Source organism: Lipophrys pholis (assembly GCF_963383615.2).
Source record: "Lipophrys pholis genome assembly, chromosome: 10".
Classification (NCBI taxonomy): Eukaryota; Metazoa; Chordata; class Actinopteri; order Blenniiformes; family Blenniidae; genus Lipophrys; species Lipophrys pholis.
Genome location: NC_137640.1, coordinates 29459077 through 29477244, shown reverse-complemented (window position 1 = coordinate 29477244; position 18168 = coordinate 29459077). Strand labels below are relative to the sequence as shown.

At 42.6% G+C, this 18168-nt stretch overlaps 1 protein-coding gene across 2 annotated transcripts in view; it reads left to right on the top strand.

Annotated features, from left to right (window-relative positions):
- The first annotated feature begins 4833 nt into the window (after positions 1-4833).
- Positions 4834-18168, top strand: part of palld (palladin, cytoskeletal associated protein) — a 37127-nt gene continuing 23792 nt past the window's right edge. For both annotated transcript variants that reach the window (XM_080473503.1, XM_080473502.1), the window contains exons 1-8: positions 4834-4899; positions 5617-5683; positions 6375-6492; positions 6684-6746; positions 9596-9737; positions 9870-9893; positions 10568-10687; positions 11944-12421. In XM_080473503.1, coding sequence (XP_080329629.1) covers positions 5676-5683; positions 6375-6492; positions 6684-6746; positions 9596-9737; positions 9870-9893; positions 10568-10687; positions 11944-12421 — 953 coding nt within the window. In that variant the 5' untranslated portion in view covers positions 4834-4899; positions 5617-5675. The remainder of the gene's footprint in view (positions 4900-5616; positions 5684-6374; positions 6493-6683; positions 6747-9595; positions 9738-9869; positions 9894-10567; positions 10688-11943; positions 12422-18168) is intronic.

The window sequence follows — 18168 nt, the reverse complement described above, 5'->3', positions numbered from 1 at the left end:
TTAGACCACAGATTCCGTCTGCCCCAATGGAAAACACATTCCCCTGCTGTTTGCTGGCTTTCGTTCACAATAGATCGTTTGCACTGACGTCACGAATTTCCCATGATCCTCTCTGATTCGCTAGGGTCCGCCATCTTTTATGACAGCTTTTATTTACAACACACCGGTAACTGTTGAGGAAGGTGCAAAATGTTTCGTTTCATATTGTGTTGGTGCTCTTTTGAGGTGATTTTCAACACAGAATAATCTCATCCATAGACTTGCAGTAGTAGACCTCTACTAGATTGTCGACATACTCCTATAGATCGTTAACAATACGGTGTAGACTGGAGGCTCTCTACACATAGTGAACGATCTACTAGTATATGTCTACGCTGTCGGCTCGTTGGAGCAGACATTCACACACAGGACACATTGACGGCAGAGTTAATTTATTAATAGTTCCTCATTAGTCCTCCAACCTGAAATATCTTCACCAAATGGACCGTCTTCAGCAGCCACGCAGCGCAGCGCTCTGGGAGGTGATGGAGGCGGGGGGTGTAGCTCAGGAAGTTAAACACAAAAACACAAATTTATGAAATAATCATAAAACATTCGTGAATCTTTAATCTAGCTCCAATGACAATTTCATCACGAGTTTCTGTGCAGGCACCATGTCTTTATGATGATCATACTCTGGCTCAACTGTACTACAAAAAATTACTAAGAAAATAAAGTCACATTTACTCACGCTGGCCAATATTATTTTCCTTTTTCTTTGAGTCGCTTTCACAACAATATTGCTCACCCATCCGGAAACAAAAAAGTTGTATGAGGAGAGGCTTTTGTACGCTTTCATCTGTCTCCCCGTTACAAAACTTGTAGTGAGGACTAAAGTAGTTGACGATGTCGGTGTAATTAACACTCGGCCACATGCCTACATCGTCCTCACATTTTAACACATTGCTGTAGGGGTCAACCCCACCGCACTCTATCGTACAGCGATACCTAGTTTTATCAGGAACACTTAGTTCTTGATCACTTTTGGAAAAAACACAGGACTCCGCCATTGTTGATGTGTTGCTATGCAGTTGTATACATAAAAGATGGCGGACCCAAGCGAATCAAAGAGGATCATGGGAAGTGAGACATCATGTGCAAACTATCTATAGCTATACACATGCACATAATACTTGCTTGCAGTCCCTCCAGCAGCCGTAACATCCCCCCTTATAAAACCCATAGTCATTAGGTTAATGATGTAATGTGTTACATCAAGCCCCTTTCTTTTCTGTATGTGTTTAACACCACTCACAAAATGTCCAAATAATTTTCCTGGGCTGGAAGGGATTTGTCGTGTGCTGCCTGATGTGCATGTAAAGCATATGGCTGCAACGTCTTTCATGAATCATTTTTGATGAATACACCCAGTGACTTGAAAGCAAGTAACCAACAAAAGAAACCTGAGTATCCCAGTGAATCCCCAGCAGACATGGCAGTCACCCAATCAAGCTGTTTTCCCTTTTCTGCGCCTGGTTGTAATCTAGAAAAATGGATTTCCAAACCACACAGACATATTGGTTTGCACAGAAAATCTACTTTTTACTACGGCTGCTGTCAAATTGGAACCAGGCTAGTGTCACATAGTGAAGGTATGTTACGCCGTCTCCGCTTCTCTCCATCTTGCTGTGCCTGATGCCAGGCTCTTTGCCGGGCCGTCTGGATGCAGCGAGGCAGATGACTCTGGCCTCTGCTGCTTGCAGGGTTTTGACACACCAGAGGATAACAACTCCCAGCCTGTGCCACGAGCCGCTTTTCATTACTGCCTGGCCTGCTTCTTATCATTTGACACACAGACGGCTGGCTGCACGATGGAACCAGCCAGGCTTCCTTTGTTTCGCCTCGTTGGGTGATAAGACAGAGGAAATAGTTGGAGGAATCTATTGTGTGGAAGCTGGGTGTGAAAACACCAATAGAGAAAGCAGAAGCTGAAGTCCACCTGTCACTGCGGCTGATGGATCGCTCACTGCGATCCGTCGCAGTAATGACACAACATAATATTTTTCCTGTCTGACCCAGGCTGACTCATGCTATTCGCTTCCCCTTCTTCTGCCTGCCATTCATTCACTCATTCATTCACTTTCACTGCTTGGTTCCTGCTCCCACACCCACTCTGTCAGGTGTAAATCCTCCGGTATGAAGCAGCCGTCTGGATATTTTGGCTGATTGATGGCTTTCTGGAAAAGGAGTCAGCCTGTGGTTTCGACTGACACACCACAGTGTATAAAATCGACTAAAGGCGGGAATGTGCTCAGGTCGGGACTTCAGATGGACAGAACAGCTGCTCCTCCAGCACTTTGGGAATTCCTGCTCCTCCTCCTTGTGTCAGTGCAAAGGTCAGGATTTCAACAGGGCTTCCTCTCTTAAAAGGCTGGTGATACAGTGTGTGTGTGTGTGTGTGTGTGTGTGTGTGTGTGTGTGTGTGTGTGTGTGTGTGTGTGTGTGCGTGTGCGTGTGCGTGTGCGTGTGCGTGTGCGTGTGCGTGTGCGTGTGCGTGCGCGCGCGTGCGTGCGTGCGTGTGTGTGTGTGTGTTTTTGTTTTTTGTTTTAGTTTCACAACTCGCCAACATTTTATCTCACAAGTGATCCTCATTGGTGGATTTTCTTATGTGTTTGTTTTATATTAAACATCTGAGTGTTTTTCTCTGAAAAGTGAATGAAGGGAGCAGAAAGTCGGAGGGGACAAGTGACGAACAGCAGCGAGGTGGCATATTGCTCACTTGAAATGTGGGGGACTTAATAACAGTGGGTGGTCAGGTAAAAGAAAAGAATTGAACTCATGTCATTTTGGGCATTGTTAATGTGTAAGATTAGAGCCGTAAGGATAAACTGAGATCAACTGAAGCATGTAAACATTCAGTGGAAATGCATGGCAGCTTTGACACTGTCCAATGCCAGCGCCGGACCGATGCCCAGTCCAACACATCCACCGAGTCCAAACATCCACACTGAGCATGTGCACCAGCCCCCAATCAAAGACTTTAACAGACGTCTGGCACAGCCAGACCCTCTTGAGCAGGACTAGAAAGAAACCCCCGGAATCAAACAACTTTAAACAGTTTATTTGTATTTGTTCTTCTCAGACCTGCTGATTTAATGATTCCTCCAGAGATTTACTCTAATTCACCTCCATTTCATCATAGTAGTTTACTTTTGAACATCTCACAAGGCAGATGGTTATTTTATTTTCATTATTTGATTTTGATTATTTGCAATGCATACAATACCATCCATTTTAGCATAGAGGTATTGTGTGACAACATATTTGTTTTCATAGCTTAATGCAAAACATCTTATATAAGTAATTGTAGAAACCAAACCTGGGTTTTGTGGACTTGTGGGTAACATATATCTCTTTTGAAATTGTGAATCAAACAGAATTTAATACACATGAAAAAATAGTTGTGGTTATGGGTGTACCTGGACCATTTGGTAGCAGGGCGAGCTCTCACAGCTACAAAAGATACGTAATGTGAAAATAGTAACAAGATGTGGACGTACAAGTGCTTATATCGTGAAGTCAAAACAAAAGCCCAATGGAAAGTATTTTAAAATACTGAGTTTAAGGATTACAGCTTCAAATGAGCAAATCACATGTTTGGCTGCTTTATGAAAAGGACAGATTCACCAATTACAAGTGCATGTGAGTATCTAACTCAAATAGCTGTTGAGAGTTTGCTGAATGTTTTTAGATGTTCGTACAAAAGATGAGAGTAAGGTGACCTTTATTCTCCATACTGTGTCTTAATCAGTACAAATACTCGGGCTCACCTTCTGTTTTACACTCGACTGAATCACTGAAATGGTTGAGAGAAACTCGTCAAATCACGACCATTTACTTCGTTTCAACCTTTTCTTCACTGTGTTGGTTTTATTATTGATTTACTCTCCTTTTGAAATAAGAAACATTCAAAATATAAAACTTTAGTTGTTTTTAGTAATTGTAGAGCTATCTCTATGTTGAGGTTTTTGTTGTTCTTTATTTCCTGTGTGTGTCTGCATAAGATGCAAACTGAGTAAACTAGAAACCTAAACTGATGGACTTTTGAAGCTGGTCTGCCTCCTGTTGTTTGGTCGTGTATTTGATGTGATAATATGGTGCTGGGGTGGGGTCTGCTTTAATCATAACCCCGTGAAGAGAGATGAGACAGATTAAGATGGCTGTGTCAGTCTCTCTCTCTGCCGTCCCCGGTGGCTCTCAGATCAGGGAACAAATCCTGAGTTAGTAAAACACCAGGGAGGTGGTAGAAGACCCAGGCGCCTGTCCAGACACACAGGCCTCTGGTTGGAAAAAGGGGAAAGGGGCGTTCCTGCTTCCCGTAACGCGGCGTCTCATCAGGGCCTCGGGGCGAGTTGATGTTTGGCAGATAGGAAGACTCAGACATGCCCGGCGGTGCTTGTGTGAGTGAGTAGTGATTAATGTGGGGTTGATTGGCAAGCCTCCATCATGTTTGGCAGAGGTGTATTTAAGTTCATGTACGTGTCGAGAAGAATGATGACTTTTCCTTCTCAGATTACATTTTAGTGCAACGCGGCATAAATTTTATTCACAACTCCTTTTCCTCCTTTTCTCCGGTCACTGGGATGTTCAGTACAGCCGCAGCTTCAGTTTTCATGTGATACCACTTTTATTATTGCTATAAAGCCCTAAATGAATCTGAATTGTCTGTCACCTTCACTGTCAGGTGGTTCTGTGAAGGGCGAGAGCTCCATAACTCTCCTGACATCCAAATCTGGAGGGATGGTGACCTGCTCACGCTGGTGATCACTGAAGCCTTTGAGGACGACACGGGACGGTACACCTGCGTGGCTTCCAACAGTCTGGGAGCTGACAATACCTCTGCTGAGGTTTACATTGAAGGTCAGACGGAACGCAACACATCTCCACATTCAGAAATCATGGCAATACTTTCACTAATGTAAAGCCCATCCGCTGCCACTTGGTGCTGTCCTACCAAGCTAAGATACCATAACTACACATAGAACTACGATCTTGTTTGAAGCTATAAGTTGAGTTAACTTCTTTCCAAGGTCGACATGCCAATCCCAGCTGAAAAGCTCAGGATGTCACTTCTAATCATTATTTTAAACCTATAACTACACAATAAGTGCAATGGATTTTGAATAACCAAAAAAGACACGATTTTTCCATTAAGCTGGTGCCGACAAAAAACTGAGCTATTATAGGATTTCTGTGGCAATAAATTATGCAGTTCAGGACAGTTCTATTGTTGGAATAACAAAAGTACGTTTTCAAAGTTGTTGTTTTTCTTTTTAACATTGTTCCACTTTGGTAGTCACCACTTTCTGCCTTTGTAGCATTAAACGTACATTTTGTTTATTGACGTGTATTTAGACTCCTTTGAAATGTAAAGGGAAAACATCCCAGAGCAAACTGGCTCCAAATAATGGAGAAGACGCAATGCACTAACTGCTAAACCTCCATCTAGATTGTAGTGTGGATCTGAGTGTATAGGTATCACTTTTCCCTGGAAATCTTAATCATCTCTTCCCTAAACAAACAACCCAAATCATATGGCAAACGCCGTCATTTCTTTTCCCTTTCTTGCCGCTGCAGGAGCTTCGTCGTCAGAGTCAGAGGGAGAAGGCGCGGCGTCCAAGTCCCGATCAGGAACCATGCCTCAGTACGTGTGTCTTATGCACGACCTCTAATAACCATGTGACCTTGTAAACCTTGAACCCCGAACAGGTTAACTGGGCCCTGCAGGAGCTAATGAAGTCTGCTGCCTGCACCTCTTTAACTCAGAACTTACAAGGCCCTTAAAGAGCCATAACATGAACCTGGTATGAAGACCACGGTCTAATGACCGCTGCACAAGGCCTTCACCTTAAAGAAAAGAAGACTGTCGATTGCACTTATTTACAAATGTTGGAGATTTAACAATCTGCTACTTTACTTCTTTAGCTTTTCCTTCATTTCTCTTCAAACTTTCACTCTGATCCTGGTGAAATTCTGGCTGATAAATTCAACTCTGTCATGAACTCCCATGTGATTTCTTTCACTTGTCTGGTATTGAAATAGACTATTTACTTTCTCTCCATCAAACAGTAAACACTCAGTGCTTCCTGGTCCTTTAACCATTTTTTCTGTTATTATCTGCTGGATAAATCTGCCTCCATCTGGATTGTTTCCTGATTTCTGTTTCCTTCTCTGTTTACACGCTGAGGCCAACATTCACTGATATCATCTGAACTGCAGGAGAAGCAATTTTCTTTCAAGTATCATATTTTACCCAAACCCATAGCCAGTCCAGAAATCCCTCCTGTTTTTTCCATTCAGTTGTTCACATTCTGATTTGTGTTCTGCTTTTTCAGAGTTCAGAAGAAAACCACTTCAATGTCCCTAACAATTCGCTCATCATCTCCCAAAACCCCGGAGGTTCTTCCTCACCGTTCCACCCTGGTCCAGTCGCTGTCTCAGCCCACACTGCGGGTACAGACCTACAGCACAAAGGGAAGTGGAGGCACGAGCTGTTGAAGCACTTTTCAAAAGTCTGTGTGTGTGTGTGTGTGTGTGTGTGTGTGTGTGTGTGTGTGTGTGTGTGTGTGTGTGTGTGTGTGTGTGTGTGTGTGTGTGTGTGTGTGTGTGTGTGTGTGTGTGTGTGTGTGTGTGTTGTCTTACAGATGCAGAGCCCGGTGTCATCACTGTACGGAGTAGAGGTGTCAGGTCCGCCTTTATTCACCAAAGTGAGTGTGCAGATATCTTGTGAAATACACGTGGAGGAACCCCCGAATGTGTCTCAGAGACTTTTGGTTTAAAATTCTCATATCATACTGAACATTGCCGGTTTGTGGAAAATAAATAACTTCAGTCGTACTGCTGATGAGCTGAAGTTGGACCAGGATTTACTAAACTTATTTTGTCATCAGCCTTTTTCAAAAGCACGTATGTTTTGAAAAAAGCTGATGTGAAATTACTGGCTTTTTTTGCCGCATATAAGAGACTCAGGCTGTTCAAAAATAAAGCATTCTTGGAAGTTGGACAGTCAGATGCCTTTGAGAGAGATTAGAAGCTAAAGGCCCATCAGCTGTAAACATCCTGAAATCAGTATGAAGTAGCAGCATTAAATCAACTCTGGTCTTTCAACATTGTGTAATGACAAACTTACTTCCTGTCCGAGTTAGACAAAATTATTGAGGAGAATTTGAATCCTTTCAGACTAAAATATGAAGCAGTTGGCATTTTAGTTCGTCCAGACATCTTCAATCAGTCAAGCAGAACCAGGCTGCCCACAAACGGTCGCTAGAGTTACAAGATTACCATAGTCTAAAATATTTTGTGTACTATACCATTCAGATTTCCCCTAAGTGGAGCTAAGAGACGATCATCCACACCACAGAAAGCAGCCACAAACACATCTATATTTGCATACCGTATATCATGCACGCACACATGCACAGACCCTGATACTCAATGCCTCCCCCATAATCACGCTGTGCTGCGTTGTGGCTTTCACCAGTGGGGGTCAAATAAAACATAGACTTTGATGGCAGCTCCTCCCGCTCCAGCTCCACAACCCTGTTCCAGTTCAGACTCTTCAACACTCCCCTAACACCCCCTCGATTACCCCCCCTCTCCCTCAGGCTGCGGGTCTTGTGATGGCAGTACGGAGGCAGAGCTTCAAAAGGCCTAAAACCCACAAGGGTCACGTCTCTTTCACTCTCATTCAGACTGCCAGGCCCTAAATCATTTTCCGCTTTGTTACAGAAAGACCTTTCTTTTTCTCTCCCTGAACACACACACACACACACACACACACACACACACACACACACACACACACACACACACACACACACACACACACACACACACACACACACACACACACACACACACACACACACACACACACACACACACACACACTGTGGCAGGCTTTAATCATCTCAATGAGAGGATGTTCGCCTCAGAGTGTAGTCAGCACCGTGATGTCACCCAGACAACACGCCCTCACGCACACACTGTCAGACACACATTCCAACCTTTAGTCTTCCCAAAATATGCCCGTGCCAAAAGCAGAGCGTGATGTGGAGATGTGGATGTGGAGTGCCGCCTGTTGATAGATTTAACAGTGTGTGTCACTCCATTGACTTCCAATGTGGCTGTTTTCTTAGTCACACAACATTGAGAGGCGTCTTGTGAGGGTTTGGAGAGGGCAGGGGAGATCTTTGAATTCAAAAGGCTGCTTTATGTGCAAAAAATGTAGAACATAAATCACCAATTTCACTTAACCAGTCAGAACAGCAGGAAAGAGGGTAAGCGCCAAAAATCTAATGGTAACTTTACTGTACCTGTATTGTCACCAGTAACACATCAGCAGAAACTAAAAACGTGTAAAATGTTATGGTTGTATGTTCTTTCATGTCTGAGACAGTAAAGATCATAATGACTGATCTGCAGTAAAAGTGGAAAATTTGCATTGCGATTGATGCTCAAAAATCTAAACACTGATGCAGACATTAAGTTAGGAATTTTCATGCTAGATTCTTGAAATTGACAGAGATTATTCTTCACATTTGGTCAGATTTCCATGTAAAATTATTAAGCATAAATGGCTTATTATGTTTGATTGAATATTATGTTGGGTAATATTAAATTAGTACCTTGCTGCTTCTCATCAAACCCTGTCAGGTCTATGAAATATTGATGCAGAACAGTCATGTAATTCTACTACATGAGCAACTTCAAGCACGTCTGAAAAGTCAAACCGATGAATATCTCTCATGTGCATTGCCTGTGTATGATAAAGTCTACAAGGTCTCCAAATTTCCTGTGGAGTGACCAATGAGTCTATAATATTAAAATCTATACTACTAAAACATCTGGCTTAAGTAGTTTTAGCTTGATTATTTATGAAGGTAATATTTTTTGACATACAGTCTCACAGTCATTTTGTAAAAAAAAAAAAGAAAATCATAAAACACTTGTTGACGAGCTCATGTTTCATAGGTTTTCTGAAGGCATTCATGTCTGTCAGTGACAATAAACAGATGTTAGTGAGATGACTTGTATTTGACGGCCCGTTGGAGGAAACCTGCACATTCAGGCCGTCATTGTTCATGTAGGGAATCATTTCATCAATTTTGTCAATGGAAAGTGAGAAAAGGAGCTCATTTAGGCTTAAGTTACGTAATAATGGACAGTCAGAATTCCTTCAAATTACAAGATAAAAAAACAAAAACTATTTGACACATACACTACAAAGTGACTGGGTTCTTCTGCATAATGTTAAGTTAGTTTATTTGTAGAACCTAGGGAAACCAAGGCACTGTTAGAAACAAAATCTTGTCTTTGCAATCAGGATATATAATTTTGTTCATGAACAAAGAGACATGTGTTGGCAAGTTGAGTCTTTGAAAATGATTTGGAACCATCGTTATTGTTGGCTCATGTCTCAGTTTTCCAATCTCAACATCATGCCTCTCTTCTGAGGAGCAATTAAGTCTTTTCAAAACCCGTTTCAGCCTCTTCCCTTGTCCTCGCCATGTGTCCTCCACCCCTCTCTGACTTACAAGTGCTTTTCTCTGGGCAGGTCCTGCAGGACGCGCAGGCGTCCGAGGGCCAGGTGGTGGTCCTGGAGTGCAGGGTTCGTGGAGGTCCTCCCCTGCAGGTCCGATGGTACCGCCAGGGAAAGGAGATCATGGACTCCCCTGATTTTCGGATTCTGCAAAAAAGTCAGACACTGACAAGCTCATTGCAACAAAACAATTTCTTATTTGAAGTCCAGAACTGACTGTACATCCTAACAAACAAAACGACTTTGTCTGTTTTCTCCTCTGTTTCGTTTGTCACACACTGTGAATCAGAGCCTCGATCTGCAGCTGAGTCTGGTACGTGACCTCAGTTTCTCACAGGTTTGCTATTGAACGAGCCTGTTAATGACGACACTGTGTTCATGTTCCCAATCGCGTGGTGATAAGGTTTGTGTGGAAACTCAGACAGAGCTGCAGCTGAGACGGTGAATAATTCAGATTCCAGCTCAATAAGACTGTGCCTCATTGTCACGCTCACCACAGTCAGCGGGAGTCCCTGGGAAAGTCTGACATCCGTCACCAGCACCAACATGTAAACAATGACATACACGCTAACACACGTCAGACATTTCTCACCTGTGTGACTCGGGTCAGTTCAGGTGTTTCTCTCCGGCTGAGTCACTCAGACGTCGCTGAACATCTGTGCTCTGGTCTTTATGTGTTTGTCTCTGTTGGAGCTTTGTGACTCGTTACTCTCCGGCTAGTTGGTATTCTCAGTGCTTGCTGCTCAGTGTGCGTCTGCAGTGACTCAACAGCTCACATGACTTCGGCATCAACAGGCTGCAACGTACACAACTTGTCCCCACAACTTTACAACTCATGTGTCGAATGTGACATGACAAACAAATCAAGTCTCAACATGGACTGTCAGTGTTTACTTTTATTCCCCTGAAAACTAAAATCATTTACCAAGTGTGTGGCTGCAAACTGTGTTGATTGTGGGTTCTATTTATGTGTTTATCTGTCATCAGAAGAGATCTGTACCTTGGTGATAGCTGAGGCTTTTCCAGAAGACGGAGGACTTTTCTGCTGCGCGGCGTCCAACCCCCACGGCTCAGCAGAGAGCACAGCTCAGCTCACCGTCACTCCAGGTCAGCAGGTCTCCAAGATCATTACTTACAAAGACAAAACTACATATCAAGATGCATGTAGACGACAGAAGTTGTGGCTGCAGTACTACTGTTTGGTGAATCTAATCTGACTTGTCAGTTTAGTGAGTTAAAGTACTTTTGTGTATCCTGGTGACCTTGGAAGTTACTCTTTTGGTGTCTGATTTTTTGGCTTGGAATTCATTTCAGGTTTTTAATTGACCAGTGGCAAATTTACCTTTTAAATAAAGATTCAATTTCACTCTTGATGCAGGTAAAAAATACAGTGAATAAGGAGCTAACAAAGCAAGGTATTAATCCACTCCGCTTTACCTTAACAGTAGAAGCCTATCCCAGCCAACACAAAGCAAAAGCCAGTGTACATCTTTGATATGCTGCTAGTCTATTTCAGGCTAAAACTCAGAAGACACAATCATGCACACACAATCTGAGGCCCTGAATTCACCAAATAACCATGTGTTTGGGCTTTAATAGGAAGCTGGAGTACACAGTATTCACTCACACAGGCTCGTAGAAACTGAGCTGGCTCTGTACAGAAAGCCCAAGATTCAAACCCTGGGCATCTTGTTGGTCTGCAGTGATAGCCACCGGGCCAACATGTTGTACACGACAGATTTCAATCTTCTGAAATTCTTATAATGGGAAAAAAACATTTCACATTATAAACAAACATAAACTAAACTGCATTTCAGGGCTTGTTGACTGATAACCTTTAGGCTCTTTGGAAATCCTGTAATTTGGGTTCATCTCTGTAAGTTGGTAGATGTTTTTTCATTTTGAGGATCATTGGTATCAGAGACGAGACTCACCACAACTTTCTAGGGAAAAGCTGAATAAACAGGAAATGCATCAGCCTGAGTGGACCCAGCTGTTGCTTTAGATTGGCCATGATACAGTCACAGTCGTGTGTGTGTGTGCGTGCGTGCGTGCGTGCGTGCGTGCGTGCGTGCGTGCGTGCGTGCGTGCGTGCGTGTGTGCGTGCTCATTGTCAGTGGCTGTTTGATGGTTAGTATATTTCAAACTTAAGAGTAAACAGTAAGTTTGACTTTAAGGTAAAAGCTCAAGTTTAAAGTGAGGTACTAAAGAAAGTAATTAGTCACTGAAGCTCCTCTGAAAGTTGGCCCTGCAGATGTATGTGTGTATTTAATCTTAATGTTCTGAGGTGGCTCGAATAAAGAATAAAGGAAGCTAAACAGTCCCCACTTTTCCACTTTGCCGCTGTTTGTTTGCCTCAACAGTAGAGGACTCATCCAGTAATGGCATGTCTGGTGATAACTCCGGGTTTGAGGACGCAGCGTCTTTCCCTCCTCCACCCCCACCCACTGAGATCAGCCTCCTGGAGCTGCCACCCAAGACGGCTTCTCAGCCCGGCAAGGAGGCTTTCCATATCAAGGAGCTGGAGATCTGGCCCAGTGTGGCAGCTCTGCCTCCCGTACATATGAGCTCAGATGTGGAAGACAACGACAAAGAGAAAGAGTCAGAGCACAACAACCAACTACCAAATCCACCATCACCTCCAAGCCTGCCACAAGAGACCTCACTGCCGCCCCCACCTCCGCTTCCACCTCTGCAGGAGTCTGACCCGACAATAGATGCCCTAGTTACTGCTCAAGACCCGGTCCACTTGGTACCAGACTCTACTCCGACTTCAGGCAAACTGTCCCCATTCCCTGGGAAGGATGGTCCACCGCTACCCACCAAGCCTAAACCCAAGCTGTGAGTACCTGCTGTGTCCCAGTGTGGTGTCTGTCCCTCGGGGGTGGCCGGTCACTGGGAGGGACGGGGGGGGGGGGGGGGGGGGGGGCAGACAGGTAGGACTGTCTGAGGCGAGCTGGAAATGATAGTGTTGAGTTTCAATAAGGTACAAAGGGTTAAAGAGGGGAATCCCAGGCCTCTTTCAGAACAAAAACATTCCCCTGCCTTTATGTTGGTGTCAATGTGGCATCGTGTATGCCAGGGCGAGTCTGTGAGCTGCTGTCCGTCTGTCTGCGGCTGTAAACAGATCTGACTGGCTTTTCCTGGATGGCTCCTATTGTTTCTGTCTGACCTCGGACTGCATGCCCAACCCAGGACAGAGTCATGCTGGTTATTTTTCCTGAGCACCTCTTTGACAGCTCTATAGGGATCAGGAACAATGTCACTGTAATTAGATAAGAGCCAGACAACGAACAGCTTTATTTTCAATAGTCCAGTGTTTCAAGATGTTGGCAGTGAATGAATGTGTACACTCTGAAGACAGCTGGGTCAAAAAAAAGAAAGAAAAAGCCATTATTTACTGAAAAAGGAGCTACGCCTGTAGCAGGTTGTTATAATCCAGCAGAGCTGAATTATAGGTTTGACCTAGCATGTTCTTTACTAACCAAAAACAAGTACAAATCACTATATTGAGGTAAAGCTATCAGAAGAATGATGATAGCAGTTGTGTAAAATAGCTTGTGAGCTATCCCATAATCGCTGCCTCTCTCTCTGATGTAAATTACTATTTGTGAAATTTGAATCGTGGAAATCCTGCCGTTTGGGTTCCTCTCTGAAAGTTGATAGAATGTTTTTTCAGTTGGAGGATCTTTGGTAGCTATTTGACATTTCAGTTGTTTCAAAGTGTTTATTTCTGTGAAGAAAAGGAAGTACCTGGTCATGTCAGATCAACCAAAGAAGAACCAGTCGTATTTTTGGGTCATCTCTCTAACCCACTGTATTTAATCACTATTGTTAACCCAATGTTTAAATTTAGAATACTGCAGCCTAAACCTGCATCTAGATCATTTATATAATTCTGCGTAATTAGCGAGCATGGACGTCACTTTTTTTTTTGAGTCTTCTTTTGAAGACTATTTTTGAAAAACGACATATTTACGTATAAACACATATAAACACGTATGCAACAGAATTTCACATTAAAACTCAAACCAGGGTTGTTGATGCGTCTTGGTCAGCATTAAAAACCTAACTGAAACCTCACGAACTCATGGTCACGTGTTCATAGTGGTTAGTTTTTAAATATATCTGTCTTTTATCTTTGGTTAGTGTTTTAGCCAAGCGAAGTCCCTGGTTATAGACGGAACAGCATCAGTTTTTTTGGTCATTTTTTTGGCGGACCACTCATGAACAACACTTTTTGAAAGTCGAGAACTACCCAGTTTTATTCAGCCTTTAGACGATGAAGTTGCTGTGTTATATCTGTAGATCCGGGTGAGGTTGGCATTCAAGTGAAATTTGAGGTTGACGTTAAACATCTCAAATGTTATTGCCCTCAAATTCATTTACTCTTAAATAGACAATTTCTTGGTTCCCTGTGATTAGTGCCGGGTGTTTCCTCTGTGGACGATGCACCTTTAACATTAAGATTTGTACATACATTTTGTACGTTTATGAATTTCAGATGATGAATTCTAATGAGTTTAAAAGATTTTTGAGTAATGCCACCATGAGGCATGACAATGTTTAGATGAAGTCCCCTTCTACTCTACAATCAAATCAATGCATCCCATTCAAACCAAAGATGAGCGAGAGCATTGCTGTGGCTTACGTCAGTCTGCTGCATGTAGCCCAGAGTTTCTGTTTCAGTGCAGTAAAGCTCCGTCTTTGCATTGCACAATCCAAACTGGCTGCATGTGTGCTGGGTTTGATTCATGCTCATGGGTGCTGTTGCATATCTGTTGAATGAAACATTATGACTTGTTAATTCTGTGCTTCCAGAGCTGAGAATATAGAGGAGGAGACAGAAAATGACAGGTAAATATTTGGATGTGAGAGTGATGCTCAGGATTTCATAAGAACTGTGCCACATGCTCCTGTAGACTTTAAACGACCGCGGTATCAATATAGCAAATGCAGAAGTGACCAGTGAAAAATAACAAAGCATATAAAATATCGTATTAATTTTGATATGTCACCGAAAAGTCAGTACATACTAGGACTATAATCATTGGATACTTATGTAAGGTAGTTGATGAGCACACTGATGATAATGATGTAACAAGTTTACCAAGAAAACAGAAAACAGATCATCACTGAATTCTTGTCTTCTCCCATCAGTTAGCAGGACTAAGTTAGCAGGACCAAGTTAGCAGGACTAAGTAGGTTTATGTTAGCAGGACTAAGTTAGCAGGACTAAATTAGTAGGACTAAGTTAGCAGGACTAAGCAGAACTAAGTTAGCAGGACTAGGTTAGCAGGACTAAGTTCGCAGGTTGAAACTTGCAGGACTAAGTTAGCAGGGTTAGCAGGATTAAGCGAGCAAGACTAAGTTAGCAGGATTAAATTAGCAGGACTAAGTTAGCAAGACTAAGTTAGTAGGAATAAATTAGCAGGACTAAGTTAGTAGGACTACGTTAGCAGGACTAATTTAGTAGGACTAAGTTAGCAGGACTAAGTTAGTAGGACTAAGTTAGTCGGACTAAGTTAGCAGGACTAAGTTAGTAGGACAAAGTTAGCAGGACTGAGTAGGACTAAGTTAGTAGGACTAAGTTAGTTGGACTAAGTTAGTCAGACTAAGGTAGAAGGACTAAAATAGTCAGACTAAATTAGCAGTACTAAGTTAGTCGGACTAAGTTAGCAGGACTAAGTTAGTAGAACAAAGTTAGCAGGACTGAGTAGGACTAAGTTAGCAGGAATAAGTTAGTAGGACTAAGTGAGCAGGACTAAGTTAGTTGGACTACGTTGGTCGGACTAAGGTAGAAGGACTAAAATAGTCAGACTAAATTAGCAGTACTAAGTTAGTAGGACAAAGTTAGCAGGACTGAGTAGGACTAAGTTAGCAGGAATACGTTAGCAGGATTAAGTTAGTAGGACTAAGTTAGTAGGACTAAGGTAGTAGGATTAAGTTAGAAGGACTAACTTCATAGGGCTAAGTTAGCCGGACTAAGTTAGCAGGACATAACTTAGTAGGAATAAATTAGCAGGACTAAGTTAGCAGGTCGAAGTTAGTAGGACCAAGTTAGCAGGACTAAGTAGGTTTATGTAAGCAGGACTAAGTTAGCAGGACTAAATTAGTAGGACTAAGTTAGCAGGACTAAGCAGAACTAAGCTAGTAGGACTAAGTTAGCAGGACTAGGTTAGCAGGACTATGTTAGCAGGACTAAGTTAGCAGGATGAAACTTGCAGGACTAAGTTAGCATGGTTAGCAGGATTAAGTGAGCAGGATTAAGCGAGCAAGACCAAGTTAGTAGGACTATTTTAGCAGGACTAACTTAGCAGGGTTAGCAGGATTAAGTTAGCAGGGCTAAGCTAGCAGGACAAAGTTAGCATAGTTACCGTAACTCAACTGTGTTGTCTTTTAAAAAGAAATGAAGATATTAGTTATTATTACTTCATTTCAAACTGCTCTGCCATTTAGTAAGTTATAAATTAATTTTCTTGTTGGGAAACTCTGATATACATCAGTTGTCACCTTCTGTTCAGGAAACTGAAATGAAGTCATTTCAAGACATAATTGATAAGTGATGATTTTAGCTAAAAGGTGTCCTAATCCTATATACTGTATAGCTTTTTTTTTTTAATGTTCTGCTTTCATTTGTCAGTGGTCCGGGTGCCATTTTAGTTTTTCCACAAAAATCTAGCGATGGAGGTAATCAGCCCCCAACTGTGAGGCAATTAGTGCAGGTAGGCCTGTAGGCTTCGCCTCTCCTGCCCCAGCTCCTTTAAATTCTGTAATTACACAGTAAACACAGCAGCGCTGTCATTAACCAAAGGTCATGTTTCTGCCAAGCTGAGCTGCTTTTCCTCAAGCGGCCTCGTACGAACAGAGAGTGACCACTGTCATTGCCCCCTAACCCCCCACCCCGCCCCCACCCCGGAGCAGCCCGTGGAGGCTGCTTCTTCTGTGAGCCACATATTGCTGTCATCCATCAGCACAAAAGCCCATCCCACTTCATTAATTTAATTACTTGTTTTTACATTTTACAGGGGTTGTTCTTAACAAGCACTAACACTTTCTAAGAACCCCACTTTGTTAAATTGCTATGAATTCAATCGGCAGTGGAAAGTGGAAACTATGACCCTCACGTCTGTATTTCTAGAGGCATTACCATGAAATAGCTTAGTTTGATTAAGCTTAGTTAAAGGCAGTGGGGGTCCATATGGGTTGAGTTTCACCATCTATGTGAGTTGTTTATGTTGCTTAATGGTGTATCAACCTCATTTTTTTTGCTGTGGCGCATAAACAGACAACACCAGTTGTAATGTTTTTCACTGCACTCCGTAGAACTCTCAAAGTAACACCTGCATCATGAAAATGTTCAATCTCCACACGCTGGTTGGAGAACAGGGCTCCGCTTCACAAATCTAGAATAATTTGTTGTAAATCGCAGGAATAAAACACTGGAAGCATGTGTGTGGGACGGGTTCTGCTTCCATAATATGGAGCTGATGAGATGGAGGAAGTGGTTGTGTGACTTGGCAGGCTGGAGGGGCTGCAGGAGACCTGATCTGTGAAAACAGACCTGCTGTTTTTCTGTGCTGGAGGAAGAAAGAGCCGGGCTGCTAGGTATTTGGGTGTGATGCCCAGCGTTGATGCCAGACATCAGCACAAGAATCAAAGGAAATTCTCAGGGGAGAGGCCGACATTTGTCCAATTGGATGTGAACCACAATTCAAGTTTACAGAGAAAGCAAAGCCTTTCGCTGCAGGTTTACTCAGAAGATGCAGCCTCAAATTCCAGAAAAGCTGGGAGCTTGTTTGAAAGATAAATAAAAACACAATGATGTGCAGTTCATTTAAACCCTAAATTCACCTGTAATTGCCACAATAACAATCGGCTGCCCCTGAGGGCCTGGTTATGATCGCTGCAGTGCAGTTTGGCACCCGGAGTCTTCCTACAGTCGCACTGTTTGATTATTTGCAGAATATGGTGCAGAATTGTCTCCATTAAATGAGCTAGATCTTTGAAGAAAAACATGTGGTTTGAATGGGGAAATGTTTCTCTCCACAACATTCTAATGATGCACTTCATGTCATTAATCCTCAGAGAACAACCACACGTTTCAAAAACTTTTACATTTTTCTATTTTATTGGACCACAGGATTTCTGTCTCCGGCTCCTCAGTCCCCCTAAACTAACTCAGACACAGAGTATGAATGATTCTACACTGATGGACTCACCCACAATGTCTTGCATAAGTCGTGCAGTGACTTCCACAACGGAATAATGTCTGTTTCTATTACTGTGATATGTGAGGCCTCAGTGATCAAGACCATCCAGAGCTGCTTTTCCATCATATACACTTTAACAATATTACTAGAAGGTTTTCAACGTGTCGGATGATGAGCTTATGGTACTTTTAATTTAAATATTTCATGTGACAACGTACAGCTTCAATATCTCTTCAACTTGTGGTTTTATAGTAAAGGTTTTTTATTTTAAGTTAGATATAACTTTCAACAAACTAAGAACGCTATTCATCATGATGTAGTAAAAAAAACTGAAGCGTACTCAGCGGGGAAAAGACATTCCCCTGATCTCCACTT